Source organism: Melospiza melodia, chromosome 5 (assembly GCF_035770615.1).
Source record: "Melospiza melodia melodia isolate bMelMel2 chromosome 5, bMelMel2.pri, whole genome shotgun sequence".
Classification (NCBI taxonomy): Eukaryota; Metazoa; Chordata; class Aves; order Passeriformes; family Passerellidae; genus Melospiza; species Melospiza melodia.
Genome location: NC_086198.1, coordinates 32,918,936 through 32,941,074, shown reverse-complemented (window position 1 = coordinate 32,941,074; position 22,139 = coordinate 32,918,936). Strand labels below are relative to the sequence as shown.

The following is a 22,139-nucleotide window of genomic DNA, read 5'->3' as shown; positions in this document are numbered from 1 at the left end:
CCCCCGCCGCCCGCTCCGCCCCGGCCCTCCCCGGCCCGCCCCGGCCCCGCCCGGCCGAGATCGGCGGCGGCGGCGGCAGCGCGGGGGGCGCCGGGGGGTGCGCGGCCCTTACGACGGCGAGACTACAACACCCACAGTGCCCCGCGGCCGCCGCGGTACCGTGCGTGCGCGTCACCTCGGGTAACCCGAACCGAGGCGGGGCGCCATCAGTGGCGTATTTAGGGCGCGACGCGGGGTGACGCGTAACGTGCGCTCGGGCTCCGTGAGGGCGGGCGCCGCTCCCAGGGACCGGAGCGCGGGGAGGCCGCGGCGGCCGAACGGGCTCGGGGCCCCCGCGCCGCTCTCGGAGCTGCTGCCGGCCTGCGGCGGGCTGCGAGGGGACACCGGCTGAAGCGGTGAGTGCGCTGCTGGGGGGCCCGGGAGCGCTGGGGCACAGCAGGGCAGCCGCTCCCTGGGGGCCCTGGCGGCCTGCCCAGCGCCGAGGGCGTTCAGTGTTCGTGTAGCAAGTCAGGCGTGTTAGCCGTGGCTATTGTCGTGCTTTAGTGTGAAAATGCTTGTTTGGTGTTGAAATGCAGGGGGGTGTTGGTTGTGCTGCTGTACACCAAGGGAAAAGTCTGTTAGCCTTGAAAATAAATTAAAAATGAAGTTATTTTCATAATCTTGATCAGGCCTGATGATAGTGACAGCTGACCTCCCCATGAGCTGCTGATTGTTCTAACTTTTTCTTGTCTTTATTAGTCCCAGAAATGGATGTAGTAGCTGACTGTTCTGTTTTCTTTTTGTTCTCTTTATCAATTCTAGAAATGTGCCAGAAATGGATGGGGTAGCTGCTGGCCTGCGGGATAAGTATCCCCAGTGGATGCTCACAGAGAGCCAGGACGAAGCTTCCTTGGGGCACACAAAGGTGGGTCCTGGCTCACTGCAGAGCAACCCAGCTCTGGAGAATGTGTAAATGTTCAGTGTAAAAATGCCCATGAGGAGGGACCATCCATGAAACAGCTTCAATAGTTAGGTAATTAATTAATTAATGAGAGAGGGGGAGAACAGAGGGTGCAGTTCAGCAGCTTTTATTACACCAAATGGTATGAAATATATAATTATTTAGTTAGATAATTAGTTCATAAATATATAATATTTATATATAATATAAATCTTCAAATAGATATCATTTGTTTATATTATTATATAAATATCATATATAAAATTCTATATATTTTTATATGCAATGTAAGTATAAAATAGAATAGATAATATTTGTATTGTATTAGTAAATATGTAATATTAGTAAATATATAATTATTTAGTTAGATAATTATCTAACTGTTGATAATTAATATATAATTGATTATCAGTGGTTAGATAATTAATTCATTAATGAGGGAGGGGGAGAGCAGAAGGTGCAGTTCAGCAGTTTTTATTCCACCAAGTGGGAGTAAATGATTAGCTGATTAGTAGGTGTTTATTAAAAGTTATCAGGTGAAACAACAGTAATTTTGACTTTTTGTTCACTAGGGAAGATGGGATAGGAACCCAAATGTTTTGATGATGGGGCTGGCTGGGATGGGTGTCCCTGGTGAGGAGAGGGGGTGGCAGATAACCAGTCTCCCAAATTTGCTTTCTCAGAAGCCTGGTGCCCAGAGGAGTGTTCTGGAGGATGGGCTGCCTTTCTTGGAGTTCTCTGGCTCTGTTGTTTACAGCTATGAAGCCAGTGACTGTTCCCTCCTCTCAGAAGATATCAGGTAACAGCTCACACTCAGTTTTTTTCCATCTTTCCCTTGAGTGCTCCTGTGTTTTTGGAAGGGGCTTAGCTCTTGGGAATAGTTTCCCATTTGGCCTTGTTGGTGGGAGATGCCATTGCTGAGCCTTTCTGTTCCTCAGAGCAGAGGCTGTGAGGGCTCCAGTGCAGACTGAGTGCCTTTCACAGGATGGGTCAGTCCATGTGCTTCCTTGGCTTCATGGACGAGTGTTAGTTCCTAATTAATCCATTAATTGGGAGTGTATGTGTAAAGAAAATACAGTAAATTTGTAGTGCAAGTACATTATTATTTCCCCCTTTTTTTGTGTAGCACAGCTCATGATGCTGGGGAAAAAAAGTTGTGTGCAACACTTCCAGTGCTGTGGGATAAATAAAGGACTGTCTTTCAAGGGATCCTAGGGTGAACCCTTTACAGGAATAAAAACTATTCCTTTTTTTCCTCTGCCTGTCCTTGAGGCCTGTGTGGCCAAGTTGTAGTAGTGGGGATTAAAGGTTCTGTCCCTGTTGTGGTGCTGAGGGAGAAGAGGTGGGAAATTTGGGAGTCCAGGGAAGAAGGGAGTGGTGTGGGAAAGGTGTTTTGAGCTTTTTTCATTTCCCATTGCCCTGTGCTGATTTGACTGGAAAGGAAACCAGGTGGGAAATCAGTTTAATTTTGATGTGCTGGTAATTGCTGTGTCCTTCTCTGCACCCACCACCTGCAGCTGTTTTTAACAATGTGTATTTGTGTTTGCAGGCAAGTCTGCAGGGTTTTGCAGCATTTCAGGGGCTCTGTGGGTCAGCACCAAGTGCTCAGAGCTGTGGGATGCTTTCTGTGCCCTGCAGGTGTGACATAGGGGTGTCACACAACCTCTGCTGTCAGTGGCAGGTGTTGGAGCAGCAGGTAAATGTGGGAATTTCTGCTCCTTTCCAGGCAGAGCCTGTCAGAGGGGGCTGCTGTGGGCTTTGACATTGAGTGGCCCCCATCCTACACCAAGGGCAAGATGGCCAGAACAGCTGTAATCCAGATGTGTGTGGCTGAGGACAGGTGCTACTTGTTTCATGTCTCCTCCATGGCAGGTACTGTGCTTCCTCTCTTATTTGGGGCATGAACTGCTCTGTTTCTCCTGGTTATCTCTGAACTGAAGCCTTGAGCAATGGCTGACATATCCTACCACATGGGACAGTAAAAACCCACCCTTTTCCTCCCCTTTCCCACCTAAAATAAAGGGATTTATTCATTGAGTGATGACTGTATATTAAGACAATCTTAGATGTGCTTGAAAACAGGATGTGGGTTCTGATTATTTTTCTAAGTGGGAATGTTTTATTCCAGTTTTAAAAATTTAATTCTCTGCTCCTTTAATGAGTTTCCTGTTTAGTGCCAAAATAAACAGTGAACCTAAATAGAGCAGGCTGTGGGTTTTATTGTGTTTTGGTATTTTTGGTTGGTTTTTTTTGTTACATTTGGCTTCAACAAGGAGCCTCAAAAATGATGGCTGTTGTGCTCTTTGTTCCCAATTCCTGTGTTGTGTGACATCAGCTTTGGGAAAGAGTCCTGGGTACCTGGTGTGATGCAGCTGTGGGGAGAGAAGGGGGTGTGCTTAGCAGAGGCTGAATTCATTATGGATGTGAATAAAAGCTTCCAAATAGGGAAAATAAGGATAAGGGAGGGAGATGGCAATTTTATAACCTTTGGTTTAAAATGTTAGATTAAAAATATGCCTGGGAGAGGTTTCTGATTTCCCTGGGGGACTCATGCTGAGGTATAATAGTGATAATTTTAATGTTGGTGTTCAATCCTTTGTCATTTAGAGCAAATGGGGTGGAAAATTTAATTGCTGGAGGTTCTTCCATCGGGGAGGCTGGAGAGCACAAAGGAAAATTATGTGAGGAGAGGAAGCTGAGGGAACAATAGCCATAAAGAGCTGCAATGCTTCTGCTTCTGGCAGGGGAGATGTTTGTGCGGCCGCTGTGGTACAGCAAAAGGGGAAGTTTCCCTCTGGATGGTTTTCCAAAGTGCTTCCTCTTGCCAGTGGAGGATGCACTTTGAACTGAGTGACTTGGGCAGGGACCAGAGCCAATTTCTGCTTCTTATATGTGATCTGCGGAAATCTGGCCAAACCAGAAGAAAAAACAGCAAGTCCTAGCAAAAAAGCTTTCTCCTGCAGGAGGAATTGGGCCTTATTGGACTGTGCATAAATGGCAAAACCATTTATGCACAGTCCAATAAGGCCCAATAAACCATGGGGAAATAAATATTTCCCCATATTAAATAAATAAACCATGTTTATTTATTTAATAGGAAGACTGTTCATCATTTTCCATTTTTTAGTGTTTTTTAAAAAATTTCCTTACAGATTTCTCAAACTGTGGTCTGTTTTCTCAGATTGTGGCCTTTGCACAGTCTTCAACTTTGACTAACAAAAAACCAGAAAATTCTCTTTTCTAGGAAATGGGGCAGGACTCATCGACTGGGGAGTGCCCATCCTGGAAGGTTGTAGTGATGATTCCCTTAGGTGAAAACCCCTTGCACATATGCAGGCTTGTATTTGGTTGCATTCTCTTTATTTGTGGAGGGTTTTCCATATTTTCCCATGGCTCACGTGCTTTGGGAATGCTGTAATTCGTCTGCCTCTCACAGCACCAGCTTGCTGCTGTCTGGGGGGGTTTTACCAGTTATTTTTTTAAAGCTTTGGGGTGGATCTGCAATTTTCCAGTGCACAGGAAATTGGCTGTGGCTACAAATGTAGAGTGACAGCCAGCAAAGGGCAGAGACAATTGTGCACAAATAAAATCAGTGGTGCCAAGTGTTTGTTGAAGTACATAAATGCATATTGCAGGGCTGGGAAAAGGTGGTGTTTGCAACGAGAGCCAAGGCAGGTGAGCACTGTGTGCCTGTGCAGCTCTCTGTGTTTGCAGGTACTAGATTTGCACTTTTGAGACTAATTCAGGGTATCCAGCTGTGGGGTCCTGAAGGTATGGATTTAAATAAGAAGTTCTGAATTTTAACTGGGAGCAAACACACAGGGGAGTAAAAGGCTGTTATTGTTCAAGGATGAAGTGTCTGGGGCTGTTCTTCCTGCAGAAAGAGATGAGAAAGCTGCCTGCTTTAATTCAGCTCTGTAAGCTTGAAAATACCCTTTGATCCAGGTTTGCTGTGCCATCAGTTTGGGAGAAATCAAAATATAAAACTGAGTATCTGTGTGCATCTTTGAACACTGTGGGTTTTTGCTTGCTGACAGGTCTGGCATGTTTGGGCTTGGCACAGCAGCTGGTTGGTGGGTTCTGTTTTCCAAATGCTGTTGTTGGAGCAGCCCAGCCTTAGCTGTGACTTTGTCTTCAGAAAATCTGTGCTGCTGGGGATTTCCCATGCTTATGGTTTCAACTCTTGCCCAGAAATGTGAAATAGCAAAAACTGTGAGGACATCGTGGGGAAAATAGTAAAATAATGTTTGATTTTATGTAATGAACACTGAGTTTTGAGAGATAAAGTGTCTTTTCCAGTGCGGGGTTGGTTTTTGTTGCGTGATTTAACAATCAGAAAGACCAATTATGTTTTGGGTTTTTTTACTTGGTTTGTTTCCACATAGGTGCAGGATGATTTGTGTATTTCTTTCTTGCTTGTCTGCAGATGACCCATCACAACCAGCTGAAGTTTTCAAGTCATTCCAGGGAGAAATCAAATAAACAGAGAAACTTTGGCTTTTCCTTTAGAAGCCCAGGGTTTTGCAGATGGTGTTTTTGCTTGGATTTTGTAATTTCCATTAGACTTTCTGGCATCTTCCACTGTTTAGTTTCTCATGTTTGGGCTTAATCTATTTTAGGTTTTCCCAAGGGACTCAAAAGGCTGCTCGAAGATGAAACAATTAAAAAGGTTGGCGTAGGAATTGAGGGAGATCAATGGAAGCTGATGAGTGACTTTGAGATCAAACTGAAGAGCTTTGTGGAACTGGCTGACATTGCTAATGACAAAGTAAAACTCTAAAACCTTTTTGTTGTGGGAGGGAATCTTGTTATGGTGCTGCTGTGCAAAGGAAGGCTTCCTTGTCTTGGTTGGAGTTCAATTCCAACAGCAAACCTGTTCTGTGGAGTAAAGCAGAGATCTATTGTAACTTATTTAGAAGCTGCTTAAAAACACCTCTCAAAGCTTGCAAAACTAACTACTGTCTTCCAGTGAGCCAGTTTTTAATCCACATCTGTGTCCTCTCAGGTTTCTTCAAGTGTTTACAAGAGGTACTTTTTAAATTCAGCTGCAGGTGCTTTTCCTTTAAATTTTGGTGATGGAAATGGCCAGCTTGTCCTGCTGGCAGTGGTGGCATTGTCCCAGCAGTGGCTGAGCCTCATCAACAGGCTACAAGGAGGCAGCCCTGCTTCTTGGAGGGAGGCTCAAGGTCTTCCTTGAAGCCCTCCCTGCAGAGGTGTTTCTGCAACACAGTCTGGAAATGGATTTCCTATAGGAATATCTGCATTCCTGTGATTCTCAGGCTGGTGTCCCCTCAGCTCTGGTGTGGGTGCTGCTTCCAGCACCTGCTGAGCTGCTGCTTACAAGTTGCCTTTGGCATGCCCTGAATTTCAGTTCTGTGTCAGAGATGGTTTGATGCAGGGCCACCTGTGCTGTCTTTTAAGGAAGGGAGCCCAAGCTTCATTGCTTTCCAGATCTTTCTGATTTCTAGCACATCCCTTAAAGCTTTTCTTTCTGTGTGCACCTTACCTGTGCTTGTCTCTCCACATATTTCTCATTCCTTCTGTGGTGCAGCTCAGTGCTTTACCTAGGAGCCCCTGTGGAGTTGGGATTGGAAATGATACAAATTAACTGTTTTGCTCAAGCAACAAGAGGAGCTGTTACTCCTCCAACTTGGAGTTTTCTCAGTCACCCGGTTTGTTTTTGGTTTTTTTTTAATTCTGTCTTTTGACTCAGGATAATTTGTTATGAAGATGAGCAATGTGATCTCTGATAGCAGCTTCTGCTGAAAAGAAAACAAACCAAAAATAAACTTGAAAGAGAACAGGAGAACAGGGTTATATATAATGGCACAATGGGAGGGGAAGGGGTGGGGGAGCCTAAAAAGAACAGTTGGGAGGGTTTTTTTAATACCAGACTCAAGGCAGTGAGCTGCTAATGCTGCACTGCTGCTGTTCAGCTCCACAGTTGGGCACATTTTCCAGGCTGGAATAGCAGCAGACTCTGCCCATGAGGCCTGGATCCTTGGCCACCACAGCAAAATTTCCCAGGCTGGCTCTGGGGACAGCAGGGTGCAGCCACTGTGGCTGACAAGGGATTGCAAAGGCAATTGGAGGCAGCACATGCTGGGATGGCTTTTGGAGGCCTGGGAGTCCTGGGCTAGAGCTGTGCTTTTCTGCTTTGTGCTTGGCTTCAGCCTGACAGAAGATGTCCACCACACACAGGCAGGCTTTAATATTCCTGTGGTTTTATTAGGTAAATCCCTGTTGCTGGATGCTGGGTTTTTCTAATTAGAAAGGCAAATAGCAGAAAAATCCTGGAGGAGAGAGGGAGTGCTGTTTAAGTCCGGGGCTTTTATTTTATCAACCCGGAGGTTGTTTTGTACAGATGCCTCATATTTTTGTTGTGACAGCACTGCTTTGAAAAACTAAGTATGCTTTGACTAACCCAGAGCTCTTTGCTGCTAACAAGAGATTGAGTATGCTTTGTTCTTCTTGGGGAGGTGCAGATGCTTTCCTTTATAAGCATATCCTCTGCTTTTGTTGTTTTGTTTGGGTTCTTTTCCCCAGCTGAAGTGTAAGGAGACGTGGAGCCTGAATGGCCTGGTGAAGCACCTTTTTGGCAGGCAGCTGCTGAAGGATCCGTCCGTCCGCTGCAGCAACTGGGAGGAGTTTCCACTCAAGGAGGAGCAGAAGCTCTATGCAGCCACAGATGCCTATGTATGTACCACAGCATTCCAGCCTCCTCAGAAGGGAGTGAATCCCTTCTCCTGTGTGCTCCTAGCTGCTGGCTATTTCTTTAGTCCCTTGTTAGCACTTTTGGATGTGTTTCCTTCTGGTTTTGTTGTCTTTGTTAGCTGCTACTTAACCTAAACCTTGTTAAATACAGTATGGGAGGTGAAATTCAAAATTTGCAAGAAACACAGCCTTCTCTGGTGGGTAATAAAGGAGAGCCACAATATGAATTGTCAGGGAGAGTTGCAGCAACTGGGAGAAGTTTGCACTCAACAAGGAGCAGAAGCTCCATGCAGCCACAGATGCCTATGTATGTACCACAGGGGATCAGCATTCCAGCCTCTGGAACTGAATTCCTTCTCCTGTGTGCTCCTAGCTGCTGGGTATTTTTTAGTCCCTTGTTACCACTTCTGGATCCATTTCTTTCTGGTTTTGTCATATTTCTTAGCTGCTAATTAACCCAAACCTTGTTAAATATAGTATGGGAGGTGAAATTCAAAACTTGGAAAAAGCACAGCGTTCACTGGTGGCTAATACAAGAGAACCACAATCCGGATTGTCAGGGAGAGTTTAGTTGCATGAGTTTTGTGCTTCTCCAGAAGTCCCTGTTTTTTCAGTCATTTGGATGAATTTTGGTTTATCTGCAGTTCTGTGAAGGGTTTTGCCATTATGCTACCAGGTGCCACCTGCTTCCTGGGAGAAAATCAAGGGAAAAAATCCTTTTAGTCTTGTATTTCTAGGCTTGGAGGAAGGGAAGTGGGACAGTGGTTTCTTTTCTGATTTCTAGTTCAGTTAAAAGTTCTGCCATGTGGGGTTTAGCCTCTGTCAAGATCCTTAACAGTCTGGAAATGATTTCAAATTTTTTTTGTGCCTGGTTTGTCTTTTGTAGCCATTTTTTTCCAGGCAGTGCATCTTTCCCACTTTGCTCTGTTCACCTGGCCTGCCTTTTGGAGCCTCCCAGGAAAACATTAGGGAGTAACTTGTTTCTTTTTCAACACATGTAGCCTAATTAGCACATTGCTGGCTCTAGGCTGTGTTTTTCTGTTAGAACTCATTATTCATACCTAGGGAAATACTAAACACACTGAATCCATCTTGGTGTGTTTGTAGCTCTTCTCCTGGAGCAGGGCATGAAATCTGAATGAGGTGAGCGGATGGTGGCCCTGGGAGCTGAGCACTGGGAGCTTTCTGTGTGCAACCAGCAGCTGAGATGACCCACTCTGGGATCTGTGTAAGAGGATCCATTTCAGAGGGAGTCCCAAGTCAGCACTTGGCCCTTAGTGCAGCATTCTGTAGCATGTAACCTGGTCCTGATGGACAGTGGAGTCAGGGTGGTAATTAGTATGATGGGAGCCATATTCCAGTTTGGATTTCTGCTGGTCACACTGCATTGCTGCCATGATTTGCCTGATTAACTCCTGATGATTTTTTTTTTATTATTTTTTCTCTCAGGAGTACAGAGTACCAATAGTTTCTTTTCCCTCCTAGGCTGGCTACATTGTTTATGAAAAACTGAAAAACATGAATAAGAGTGACCTGAAATTGTGTAGCATGAACAAAGGTAAGTTGTCCATCCAGGCATAAGGAATTTATCCCATTTACAATTGCATATTGCATTTCCCAGCAGGGAAATCAATATATATATTAAAATAGTGCCAGGTTTGTTTGGCTTCTTGGTGATTCCACATGACTTGCAGAGGGAGCAAGAGGCCTTGGATGCCTGGGGTACCCATACTCAGTGCCTGTTTTCCATAGGATGTGGGAAGGTGTTCTCGGGGTGATTGTGTTTGTCTCTGCTGTACACATGGATGGGAAGAATTCCCACTGTCATTCCAGTTTGTTTATGGAAACACTTGAGCGAGTTAATTTCAGTGCTGCTGATGCAGGGACAAATACCTAATTTAAGATGAAATAGGGCCACAAAACAAACCATGTTGGGAAGTAATGTTTTTATTGAGGCACATCAGTAGGACTTAAATGTTTCAGGGCAGCTTATCATTATTTACTTGGCCAGAGACGATTTTAAAATCTTAGTGTTTTGTTCAGTTCTGTGTTTCATAAAAAATTACAGTTAGCTTAAGGCTGAAAAAGAGGTGGTGAGGGGATAGTTTCCTTTTTGTTTTGGCTCAGTTTTAATTTCTTGCCAAAAGGAGCGGTGGCAGTGCTGTCCCCTTGATCTGAAGTGCAGGATTTGGCCTTGTTTTACCCCTGTGTTAGCAGCTCTTTTCCAGGAGCTGGAGGGATTGCTTTGTTCCCGTTGTGTACCTGTTTTCCCTGAGCTTGTGTGATGGAAGAGATGCAATGCTGGAATACTTAGAAGCTTGGCCTGATTCTCTGTGCTTGATTTTTTTAAGCCTGGGGAAATGCTGTTTTACCAGCTGGAATTGCTGTAGAGATGCAGTCGCTGGAGTTCTTAAAATAGGGATGTTATTATTACAAATTAATTGTTATAAAATAACCACTTGTTGTGCTTGTTACAGATGCCACATCTGAGGGTGTGAAGAAGCACTTGGCTTCCCTGGCTGCAGAGATAACAGACCTGGCTTCTCACATCCCTGACTCTTCTGGACAACTGGAGAACTTGCAGAGGTCAGTTTTGTGCTGACTTGTCTCTACCTCCACAATCAGTGTTTTGTTTTTGATCCCCCAGGTCCCATACAATAAAGTTACATGTCTTTGAACAGGCATCTGTTACCCGTTTGTTTTCCAGGAAAATGCATTTTTTTTTATATGTAGGAATATGTGTTTTCACTGGTCTGACTGCAAAGGATTTGACCCTGAATTTGGCTGAATTTTGTTCTGAAGTGTAATAGCTGCTGGTGTAATTTTGCTTTACTTTATTTGATTTTACCTCCTAGGGCTACAGAAATACTAGCAGAGATATCAGGGAACATCAGTGCCTTGAAAGCCACTCTGCTTTGCTCAGGTTCCCCTTCTGGGCTGGAGAGGAGCTGTGGTGCAAACAGAACACATTGGGAAGCCAAGTCAGCAAGTGTCAAAGCACAGCAAGCAGAATGTGCTGAGCAGCCTGAAAGTGACCTCAACATCTGCTCTGATGCTACCCTGGCTGTCCTCTGGGAGGAAGAAATGAGTGGGGAGGAGGCACAGAGAGGTAACACTGCTCTGGAAAGCGGGGCTCCAGCAGCCAGGGTCACAGACAGAGAGGACAGGGATGACTTCATGTCCCTGGACATTACTGAGCAAGAGCTGCAGGTCTTGGAATGTCAGGCTGCCAAGGAATTGGGAAGTGAAGCTGCACCCGAGGTAATGAACACTCCTTAACTCCAAATATTTCTATCAGATGTTTTGTTTTTAATGGACAGTCCTCAGAGCTGAATGTTGAGCTTAATTATCTTGAATTTTCAGAAATTACTCTGCTCCTAAGAGAATTGTGTTGATTTTGTAGGAGGCGTGTTCCACAGACAATGAACAAAATGTGTCCTGTGTCATTGAGAGTGACGAAGAGCTGGAAATGGAGATGCTCAAAGTGAGTGCCAGAGGGTTTATTTTAAAATTTTATTTATAATTATGCTGCTCCGGGAGCACAGTTAATGGGAGGGAATATGAAGCAGAAAGGTGCTGCTTGCAGAAGAGGGACAGAATAAACACAGGAATACCTAAAGAATTCAATTTGCTGGGGTTAGACTGGAATACCATTGGCCTCCTTTGTCATCTTTACTCCACCAGCTTGGACTTGATCTGCCTGCTAGATTAAAGTTGTTATAACTGGATTAAAAATTGGTTCCCATATCTTATTACTTGAGAGAGGTGTTTTATCTACCCTTCCCTGCTCCAAAATAACTTTTCTTCTTAAATGCTCAGTCTCTAAAAGATGTAGATGATTGTGAAGGAGTTCTACCTGAAGGAGAGTCCAGTAAAGCCAGGAAAAGTCCTGAAGTGGATGTAGCACCAGATGGTGATGAAGATGAAGGTGTTGAGGAAGAGGAGGAGGAATATTTGGGTATGGTTTTTTAAAAGTATTAGTGCATGGTGAAATCATTGTTTTAAAAACCACTGTCTGTAGAAGCAGCCTTGAAAGCACAGTGACTTTTAGGGATGGGTTTCTCAAAATGGGAAGGTCAAGCTTGCCTGCATTTCTAAGGGCAGCTTGGACTGTATGAAGATTCAAATACAAAGGTGTGCTTGGCAGGAGAGAGTGACGTTCTGCCTTGGTCAGCTGATGTCTGCTTCATGGAGTAAAACTGACCTGGGGGTGTGGAGGACCTGCTCAGAACACAGGGGAGGTGACACCTCCCATCTGCCTGTGCTCTTCTGTTGCTGCTGAATGACAGAATTGTGAAGAAATTCTGCCTTGGGAGTGGTTTTGACTTGCTTTGGGGTTGTCCCTGTGGAGACAAACGAAATGGGGAAAAGCAGCTGAAATGTGAGGAGGAGCTGTCTTGTAAGGGTGATGCTGTTCCAGATGATGCAGTTATGCATTGCAGTCCTATTGCTTTATCTCATTAATCAAGCCATATGTTCTCCTCATGCAGGGTCTCTGAGGAGCCTCCTTGCTTTTTTTAATCCTTCATTCCAGCCTGAAAATATCTGTTTGGATATCTGTGGAGTTTGAGATCTCTCTTTTCACTGGAATTGCCCAAATTCTAACCCCTGGGCATGACAAAGCATGAGCAGACTGTTGCTTGTGGAGACAGTGCTTTATCTTTTTAAAATTCAATCCTAAAAGAGTGTTTTCTCCTCTCTCCCACTAAAGATCCACTGCTGCCAGAGCCTGCAGAAAGCCACATCATGTGTCTCAAGACTTATTTTGGGCATTCTTCTTTTAAACCGTGAGTGTGTTTTCTGTTGAAATGGACACTCTGGGGTAGGTGTTCCTGCCCTTCCTCCAATCTGGATGATGTTTTTATTACCATTCACTTGAAAAAAGTGGCAACAAGCAAATCCAGGTCTTTTTCACACTCTCTTGAATTGGAGATAAGTGATCCACAAATGCTGTGAAAACCACAGGTGTTATTTGAGATCAGTGATCTCCTGCTTCAAGTGCTGCCTGCCTGAGTCCTGTTAGAGATCCCCACTTGGGCCCTGCCTGCACTACTTGGGGTGTCTGAGTGGCTGCAGCGTGCAAGGACACCACTCTGAGGCAGCCCCAAGGGTCCCTTTAACCCACAATCCAGCAAAATATGCAGTTCCATACAATTCACTTGTTATCTGTGGTGGCCAAAATCACGTATTCCCCTTTGTTTAATTTCAAGGGTCCAGTGGAAAGTGATCAATTCTCTTTTGGAAGACAGAAGAGATAATCTTGTTGTCATGGCAACTGGTGAGTTACCACTGCATCCTAAGAAACAATAGAAAGTCATTCCCTTTTTGGGGGACAGCAGTACAACAAACATGGCTGGGTTTTTTGGAGTGTCAGAATTGTCTGTTGTAGGTGCATAGAAATCATGGTGTCTTACTTCTGCTCCTTTTTTTTTTCCCCCTCTCAGGCTATGGAAAAAGCTTGTGCTTCCAGTTTCCTCCTGTTTACACTGGACAAACAGGAATTGTCATCTGCCCTCTTATCTCCCTGATGGAGGACCAGGTGCTGCAGCTGACGTGAGTGGCATGGTGGCAGGGCCAGGTTGCTGCTGGCTGCCCCCTGGGCACACAGGGATGCTGCCTGTGCCCCTGCTGGGTGTTTCATTTGCAGCAGGCTCTTGGGGTGTCAGCTGCAGGGCTTGTGTGTCTCAGGGAGCACACACAGCCCTCGTGTGACTGTCAGCAGTCTCACATCCCTGGGTTTGCCACATGGGTCAACCAGAGGCTGAGCTTGCAAAGGATGGATGCTGCTGAGAGGTTTCTGAAGGCACTTATTTCTGGATTCACAGGCTTTTTATGTCAGACCAGAGTGGTGGGGGAGCTGTTTGAGGCTCTCAGACTCGTTTCAAGGTTTGCTTTGGGTCAGAGGGGTGACATCTGAACCCAGTATAGCTGGGAGCTGTTGGCACTCCAGATCAAAGCTGCAGCACAGGCTTTCAAGAGGGACAGTGTAGTAGGTCTCCCAACACCTGACCTCTTCACTTCTTCAGAGATCTGAGGGGGGAACTTGTGGGTGACACCAGATCACTCTGACATGAGTGGTTCTAGGTGTGTTGTCAAGATAAATCTCTTTGATTTTTAATACCTGATAATGCTTTCTCCACATGTATTCACTTCCTATTGTAAGAGCCATTCACTTCTGACACTTTTGCACTGAGCTATGGGACTCATGCTGAGTTGTGTGGTTCATTCCTGCTTTTTCCACCTTGGGAAAAGGAGTTTTTTGTGTTAGAGGGGATATGAAGGTGCTTTGAAGTGAAGAACACCAGTGACATGTGGCATTTTCTGCTGCATGTTGTGGCTGTGTGCAGATGAATGGCTGGACAGCCTAAGCTCTTTGACTATTGCTCAGCAGGGTGTCTCTGTGACTTTTCCACTGTTTTCCTCTGTGGAAGGGGTTTATTCACTGCCTTAATTCATTTTGAAGACTGAGGAGACTGAATTTGTACAAACTGCAGCAGTTTGTCTGTCAGTCTGGCTGCAGTTTGGACTGAGCAGCTGTGGAAACCAAGGGCTATGAGACAATGCAGCAAATCACCAAGCTAAGAGGTAAAATATCAATAAGTTGGGCTGGTATTTATTATGTCATTAAAAAGCAGCCACCTGATTTAAAACAAGCAGATGCAGCATCAGTAGCTCACAAAAGATGGAACATGGTAAAAAACTGTGGGCTAGCTAGGCTTATATCCAAATGTGAGGAGCTGCTGGAGTGAAGAGTTGAAGAAAATAGATTTAGCATATTCTTTTGCATATTTTAATTGTGAACTTGTGCAAGGAAAATGGCTTTCCTTTCTCTGATTCCTATTAATCCAGTGTGTGTCTTGTGGAGGGGAAGTGCAAGAGCATTTGGGTGGCAGGAAGAGCTGTGCACCACTCCTGCTTTTTCAAAAGGTGTTTCACACAAAGATCCTTTGAAGAAAGCAGTGTCTGACCTCACAGCTTGAACTTCCTTTAGAAATGCTGGCACAGGCTGGAAGCTAAAGCTTGGAGAGGGAGTCTGTTCATGACTGTGCTTTTTTATTTCTGCAGAATGACAGGGATTCCAGCTTGTTTCCTTGGTTCAGCTCAGTCAAAACAGGTCAAGGATTCTATCAGAGGGTGAGTTTGAGCCGAGCTTTCTGGTACTCTGGGCTGTGACAAAGGGCTGCTGTGGGGGTGGGATGTCTCCCTGCTCCATCACCACTGAAACTCCTGCTTCTGGCCCAGCCCTGGGACCTGGCACTCAGGATATTCTTTGCATTCACCCAGGCTGAGAGTGTGGGAGGCTACAGCCACCCTCCAGTGCCTTTTGGCTGGGGAAATGGAATTTAGTGACTCTGCTGTATTCTGACTTATACCTGATTTTAGTCAGGTTTTAGGCCTGTATCTGTCAGCACCACAACAGTCCCTTGTTATTCCAATGGCTGGCAAATTACTTTTCCTGCAATGCCTTGCTTTCCTGTGGTTCTGGAATGTTTTCTGTGGACTTCACGCAATTCCTCTTGTTTGCCATCAGAAATCTGTTGTTCTCATTGTTTTTCAGTGCCATCATGATTTTATTGAATTGAATTGTCTGGATTCTTCTGTGTCAGTGTATTTTTTCTGATCTTTCAGGGGTCAGTACAGAGTCATATACATGACTCCAGAGTTTTGCTCAGGGAACTTAGAGTTACTTCAGGACCTTGACCGAACTGTTGGTAAGTTGAAGGTAAGATTGTGGGTGAGTTGCCAGGCAGCTTAAATTGATCATTATGTTTAAGCCTTTTTGGTAATTGGAGACTTTTCACCCATTTCTTGGTGAGAGTAGTGACACCATTCATTCCCATTCATCACACAAGATGGAAAAAAAATCATATGAGTTTGTCTGAGACCATCAGGCTTTGTGTTACAATCCAGGAAATACAACAAATGACATCTGGAATTCTTACTGGTGACTGATTGAGAAGCAGTGAGTGGGAAAAGCTCCTGTTGGAGCTAACTTGGCATTTTGAGCCATATGAGGGATGTTGGATGAATGGAGCTTAGATTGTGGTGGGGGGGTAGACTGTAAAAGCTCCTGGGCCTTTTTTATGAGAAAGACCCTAAAGATGGTGCAGCAGAAAGCATTCTAGGAATAAAACCCAGGCCCTGCTGGTGGTTTCAGGAAAGCTGGAGCTTGCTGTGGTTTTGTGTCTTCCAGGTATCACCCTCATAGCTGTGGATGAAGCTCACTGCATCTCTGAGTGGGGCCATGACTTCAGGAGCTCCTTCAGAAGTTTGGGCTTGTTAAAGAAGACTCTGCCCTGGGTGAGGTTTGGCTGAGTTTGGTTTCTGATGCAAGAAGAGGGTTTTGGGTAGTAGTTTGGAAATACCACCCTTTTCATGTTGTGCTCTGGGTGTACTGACCATGCTGGTTGGGGATTGGAGCATCCCTTTCAGTGACTGGGCTTTGTAGGTTCTCCCAGTGTTTAAACAAAGGGTGTTCTAAACTTGGACTACCAAAACTTAAGAAATTTAAATTGCTTTGAATTCCTATGCTGAGGAAGATGATGTCCCTAAGCCCCTGGTTTCATATTGGAGGATTTTATTTTACCTGACCAAGTGGCTGGTAGGAGCATGCCACTGATTTCTGGACACTCCTCGAGCACTTACTGCATAAGCTCAGAAATTTAGACCTGAATTTAACATGCTTTTATTGTCAGTGTCATCCTATATTCCCTAAATTTAGCTAATCACAGCAGTGAAATACTGTGGTCTTGTGGAAGATGCATTCAGAATAAAACTTTGCGTTTCAAGTGTTGTGTTCCTGTCTGCTCTCTCAAAAGCTTCAGTCTAAAATGTTCAAGAAGCTCAGTATTAACTAATTTTTTCAAATGACTGAATTTATCCAATGATAAACACATTAAAGTGCCTGTTTAGGTTCTGAATTAGTAGACTCTTGAGGTTTTTGTTGTAAAAAATGCTCAGTGAGAGGTCATGAATGTTATTGTACATCTCTTTGCAGATCCCCATTATTGCATTGACTGCAACTGCGAGTCCCTCGATCAGAGAGGACATAGTGAAATGCCTGGACCTGAGGAATCCCCAGGTCACCTGCACCAGCTTTGACAGACCTAACCTGTACCTGGAGGTTGGACAGCAAAGTGGAGACATCTGTAGGGATTTGAAGCAGTTTCTGACTAGGAAAGGAAGGTAAGAATTTAAGCCTGGTTTTGATCCCTCAGGTATGGTTGTTTTTTTTTTACAGGCAGGTGGCATTTTTTTGTTCTGTGTCTTTACATAATGTTGTTGTTGATACTTTCAGCAGTTCTGTGTATGAATTTGAAGGCCCCACTATCATCTACTGCCCTACAAGAAAAGCCACTGAGCAGGTGGTGTGTGCACTGAAAAAACTCAGTGTGACCTGTGGTACCTACCATGCTGGGATGGGGAACAAGCAGAGGAGGGACACTCACCACCAGTTCATGAGGGATGAAATTCAGGTATGGAGGAAATAAGTCTCTTGAGTCCTGTTTAGAGCTGCAGAGTTTTTGGTGAAAGAAAATTTTGGAATATCAACTTGTGTTAGCCATGTCCTCTCTCTTCAGTTCTGGGTGAAGAAGTTGCTGGTCTGTGCTGTCAGGAACAAGATTCCAGGCTTATCTTTTGAATTTCTGTAGTAATTCCCTTAAAGATACGTGGTATCGAGGGGAAAATGGTGATAGCTGGAACAAGAGCACAGCTTCTATGAGCTGCTGTTTTCCTGGGCAGCAGAGATATCCTGGGACTCCTTGTGTTCCTTTTCATGACCTGTTTTGTGCCTGTTGGGAACAGCTTCTTTAAAACACTCCTGTATTTGCCAAAGGACATTATCCCTCTCATGGTTACAATCCCATGGCTGTGCCCTGGCCAGAGGGTGTGGGCATGAAGCTGGTGTAGTTCAGGCTGGATTTTGATGAAGATTCCCAAGCGTGTGTGAAGTAAGCCAGGCCTGTTCTTTGGCACGTGCTTGCTGTTTTGCAGTGCGTCGTGGCCACGGTGGCCTTTGGGATGGGCATCAACAAGGCCGACATCCGGCTGGTGATCCACTACGGCGCCCCCAAGGAGATGGAGTCCTACTACCAGGAGATGGGCAGGGCCGGGCGTGACGGCCTCCCTGCTGCCTGCCACGTCCTCTGGGCTGCCACTGACCTGGCCTCCAACAGGTACAGCCCTGCCCTCCCTCCTCAGGCCCTTTGGCCACGGCTCACTGCACTTCAGTAGCCTGTTGTGTTTGTGGGGTGCCCCAACAAAGGAAGGGAATGATGGATCTGACTGTGTTCTCAGAAGGCTAATTCATTATTTTATGATACTTGTATTGAAGAATGCTATGCTAAAGTATACTAAAGAATACAGAGAAGATACAGACAGAAGGCAGCTTGACCCTGATTGGCCAATAAGTCAAATCATATGAAACCAGTGAAATAATCTCCAGACACATTACACATGTGAGTACAACACAGGAGAAGCAAATGAGATAAGAACTTGGTTTCCTTTTTCTCTGAGACTTCTCAGCTTCCCAGGAGAAAATCCTGGGCAAAGGCATTTTTCAGAAAATATGGCTGTGACAGTAGCCCATGGGCTTGGAAGAACCTCTGTGTCTCTCTGCTGTTCTGTCCTCTTTGGGATAATGTTGGGAAGAATATGAATGAAGTGCTCTCCTGAGTATCCCCCATGGTGCAGAAGCAGGCAGGCAGCTTGGGTCTGGTTTTAGCAGGATACTTTTTCTAGGCCATCCTGGTGAATTGGAGGGTATTGTCTGGTATGTTTCATTTTTGATGTGTTAACAGTGGTCAGCATTTAGGGCTGTACATTTTTTGCTCCTGTCTCAGGCACCTCCTGGGTGAGATCCGTGATGAGGGGTTCCGGCTGTACAAGCTGAAGATGTTGGCCAAGATGGAGAAGTACCTGGTGTCCAAGGGCTGCAGGAGGAAGTGAGTGCTGGCACTATTTAGTGCTGTGTCACTGCAGGCAGCTTTGCTAAGAGCTGCTGAGGCTCAGGCACAGCTGGGGGCTGTAGCCAGAAGGCAGCTCAGGCTCACAATGTGTTCCACAAGCACAGAACATTCTATTCTGTATTAATAAGCAGTATCAAAAGTACATCCTTCAGCACATTTATGCATTTCCTTGTTTGCTTTTTTAAAAAAAAGACTTTTTCTTTAGAGGAATCAGGGCTAAATAATTGGTTCCCCAGTGAATTAATTAATGATGCTGATTTTGACTCCATTTTCTGCAATAAATTTTATGTGTAAATTCTTGGTCTTTTATTGAATTCTTTTTGTTCCCTTGGGTAGAATCATCCTGTCTCATTTTGAAGATAGACGACTCCGGAAGGTTTCCTCTGGCATCATGGGCACAGAAGAATGCTGTGATAATTGCAGGTCCAGGTAAGCTTTCTTCCCTCAAGGCTGATCCTAGAGGTTATGTTCTCTCAGCCTGACTGAGAAGGCAAATTATCTAAAAATTGACTCTCACACATCTGATCTGGCAGCTGCTCAGCCTCAGGTTTATTTTTGAGCATCTCCCTAACCTTTTTCCAGTGAGTCAAGCAAACTATGATAAGCTCCAAGTGAGGCTGTGGGAAAGCCTGGAAGCAGAGCAGGATCGCAGTTCCTAAAAGGGGATTAGAGCACCACTCAGTGAAAAACACTTCTATTCATCAGTTTAAGGCCTGTTAGGTAATTAATCCCAAAGGACAACACTTGCAAATGGTGTGTGATACCAGGTGTCTAAGGCTAAATTGCCCCAGTGTCCGGGGAGCTGTTCTCCTGTGCTGACATGTGCTCTTTTAACCCTGCTAATAATCTCGTGGATGTGCTGAGGGGGACTCAGGAGGCTGATAGTCAGGGAGGCGTGAGCAGAAACACATTTGTCACCTCCTTCTGTAGTTACAATAAAGCTTTCCCTGAAGTTACAATGAAGCATTCCTTGCTCTGGCTCTTAGCCTGATGCTTTCTGATCCCAGGTGAGGTGTTAGGCTGTGCTGCTTTCTGGAGAAGTGTTACCAATTTAGCTACTGAATTTCTGTATGTCAAGGATTAGGACAGCTTTGCCTGGCCTCTACTACAGCTAAGTTAAAGAATTTAAAAGATCATAATTGCCCTCTTTGCAGTCACCTTGCAGTGCTACTAAAGAGCCAAATTGTGAATTTGTATTGCAGAACTGAAATCACTTGAAGTAGGTAATGCTTGTTTTTTCTCCTTAGAAGTGGTTTGTGCCAATAGTGTGTTCTTTCAGGCAGTAAGAAAGAGCAACCCCACTAAAGGGCTATGTCTTTCTTTACTCCTGGTTTTGTTTGTCCTATTTACAAACCTTACCTAGCTTTTAGTGGGGTTGCTCTTTACTCCTGGTTTTGTTTTTCCTTTATGTTCTTAAAGAAACAGGAAAAAACTTTAAAGTGCAGTTAAAGAAATGTTGTGCATGCCTAAACCAATGCAAATATTTTGATATTGAATTCCAAAAATTGTTGAGACCATGTTCTTAACAGCAGGTGTGGTGGAGAACTTCCTGTTGGGTTGGGCAGGTGTCTGAGAAGTTACATGGATAGAAATAGAAATAGAAATGTGTCTTGAAGTTACGTTGATGCAAATCATTAAATGTGTTTAGATGTATAGAACATGGACTGACATTAGAGACTAGGTACAAGTAATCACTTATTTCATTTAATTATTTCTTTAATCACTGGGTTGACAGCATTTGGAGCAAGGGAGAGGGGACTTGGTTTGTTTGTGTTAAGCCTGGCTTTTTTTGTGCCTTGCAGTGGCTCCTGTCTTGCAGTCCCCAGTGACTTTGAGGGTGGATTGCAGGACTTTGGGAAGCAAGCACACCAGCTGCTGTCTGCAGTGAGCGCCCTGGATGAGAAGTTTGGGACCAGAATGCCAATTCTGCTTCTTCGAGGGTCTGTAAGTGATGGGGCAACTCCTTGTGTGTGTTCTGAGGGGAGGGGCTGTGACAACCTCATTTAATTTATCCTCTTAATTGATCTGTTCATCAGTACATGGATATCCATGCATGTCCATGTGTGTGTACCATTTTTCTTGGAGAGATGGAGGTTTGTGTAGAGAGGTAGTCTTGACTTTGGGAAGCTGCTCAGCTCCACTCCCCATGCAGCAAGCAGGGGGATTGTCCTCTAATTTTTTGTGAAAATGCATCATTTTGATTATCTTGAAAGGAACAGCCTTTTCAGAATTCAGGATAAACATTTGGCTCAATTAGTTGGCTTATGTTTAAATAAAACAAAGAATGGCTACCATTGTATCTTAATGTTGCTGTCTGACTTTGAGTACTGAAGTAGTGTACCAGAATAAGTATAAACTAACTTCCATACACCTTTAATTTTAATTGTTTTGAAATGCTAAACGAGAAAGTCACTGGAAATAAATTAGAAAAAGAACAAAATATTTTTTATGATTACAAACTGAGGTTAGGGTGAGTTATGTTCCTTGTTTAACCTTTTATTGCAGTTAAGCTGCTGGTTGTCACACAAGTGCATCTAGGGAAAAATGAACTTGCCACAGCCTTGGCAGGAAGTAGATTAGGAGTGGAATAGCTCAGAGGAGGCTCCTCACATGCTGGGCTTTTGGTTTACTGGTTGTGTTTGAAGTTTCCCTGTGATGTGACAGGATCTTTCCAACCTTGCAGTGCTCGCAGCGCTTGCCGGAGCGGTACCGCAGGCACCCTCTCTTTGGCTGTGGGAAAGAGTGGCCGGAGAACTGGTGGAAACTGCTCTGCCAGCAGCTCATCATGGAAGGCTTCCTCAAAGAGGTTTCAGCCCAGAACAACAAGTTTGCAACCATTTGTGTGCTCACCCAGAAGGTACTTGTGGTAGTGAAAGGACCCACTGAGAGCTCCTCCTGAGTAACCCACAGCTAAGCAGTGTGGTTTGTTTCCTACAGGGTAGGAATTGGCTGTCCAAGGATGGATCTGCCCCAAATCCAAGTCTTTTGTTACAGTCCAGTGAAGACCTGAATCTGCAGAGACCTTCTGCCAGGTAATTGCAGCACATGTGTTCTCTTGAATCAGATCTGTCTCTGAACTCTGCTTTTGGAGAGGGCAGGGTTGAACAGGAGGAGGTTTTGAGATCCTCAGTGTTCTGGGTTTTTTGCACAGAATAACAATTCTAATAATTAATCAATAACTTGATTTGCCAAATGCATCCTTGTACTGACTTGAAATCAGTTTATTTAGCAGAATGTTGTTTTTTGTTCACTGTACAATGGAGTTAAGATGTAATTAATTGCATTACAGCAGCAGGCGTTCGCCTCTGCTCGCCAAGCAGCGCTCCCCTGGCACAAAAGGAACAGCACAGTCACCAGGCAAGCAGGTCTGTACCAGTACAACCCTCCTGCTGTGTCATCCATCCCTGCCCATGTTATAAAAAATCCAACCCAGCTTAGTCCATGTTAATTTTTATCAACAGCAAACTCAGTGAAAAGATGGTAAATCAGCATTTGTCTTGTTCTCATTTTTTTAT

At 44.7% G+C, this 22,139-nt stretch overlaps 1 protein-coding gene across 6 annotated transcripts in view; it reads left to right on the top strand.

Moving 5' to 3' along the window:
• The first annotated feature begins 313 nt into the window (after positions 1-313).
• The window catches only part of WRN (WRN RecQ like helicase), a 28,540-nt gene continuing 6,714 nt past the window's right edge, over positions 314-22,139 (top strand). For 3 of the 6 annotated variants that reach the window (XM_063156910.1, XM_063156907.1, XM_063156911.1), the window contains exons 1-26: positions 314-395; positions 802-904; positions 1,624-1,739; positions 2,667-2,812; positions 5,560-5,708; positions 7,487-7,636; positions 9,140-9,212; positions 10,132-10,240; positions 10,510-10,915; positions 11,058-11,138; positions 11,474-11,612; positions 12,366-12,441; positions 12,865-12,932; positions 13,099-13,207; positions 14,720-14,788; positions 15,284-15,366; positions 15,849-15,955; positions 16,653-16,840; positions 16,953-17,130; positions 17,651-17,832; positions 18,499-18,600; positions 18,961-19,053; positions 20,427-20,568; positions 21,308-21,481; positions 21,562-21,656; positions 21,914-21,989. In XM_063156910.1, coding sequence (XP_063012980.1) covers positions 815-904; positions 1,624-1,739; positions 2,667-2,812; positions 5,560-5,708; positions 7,487-7,636; positions 9,140-9,212; positions 10,132-10,240; positions 10,510-10,915; positions 11,058-11,138; positions 11,474-11,612; positions 12,366-12,441; positions 12,865-12,932; positions 13,099-13,207; positions 14,720-14,788; positions 15,284-15,366; positions 15,849-15,955; positions 16,653-16,840; positions 16,953-17,130; positions 17,651-17,832; positions 18,499-18,600; positions 18,961-19,053; positions 20,427-20,568; positions 21,308-21,481; positions 21,562-21,656; positions 21,914-21,989 — 3,201 coding nt within the window. In that variant the 5' untranslated portion in view covers positions 314-395; positions 802-814. Of the gene's footprint in view, positions 396-801; positions 905-1,623; positions 1,740-2,666; positions 2,813-5,559; positions 5,709-7,486; positions 7,637-9,139; positions 9,213-10,131; positions 10,241-10,509; positions 10,916-11,057; positions 11,139-11,473; positions 11,613-12,365; positions 12,442-12,864; positions 12,933-13,098; positions 13,208-14,719; positions 14,789-15,283; positions 15,367-15,848; positions 15,956-16,652; positions 16,841-16,952; positions 17,131-17,650; positions 17,833-18,498; positions 18,601-18,960; positions 19,054-20,426; positions 20,569-21,307; positions 21,482-21,561; positions 21,657-21,913; positions 21,990-22,139 lie in introns of those variants that run through there. The other 3 variants (XM_063156908.1, XM_063156909.1, XM_063156912.1) reach the window with 3 other exon arrangements.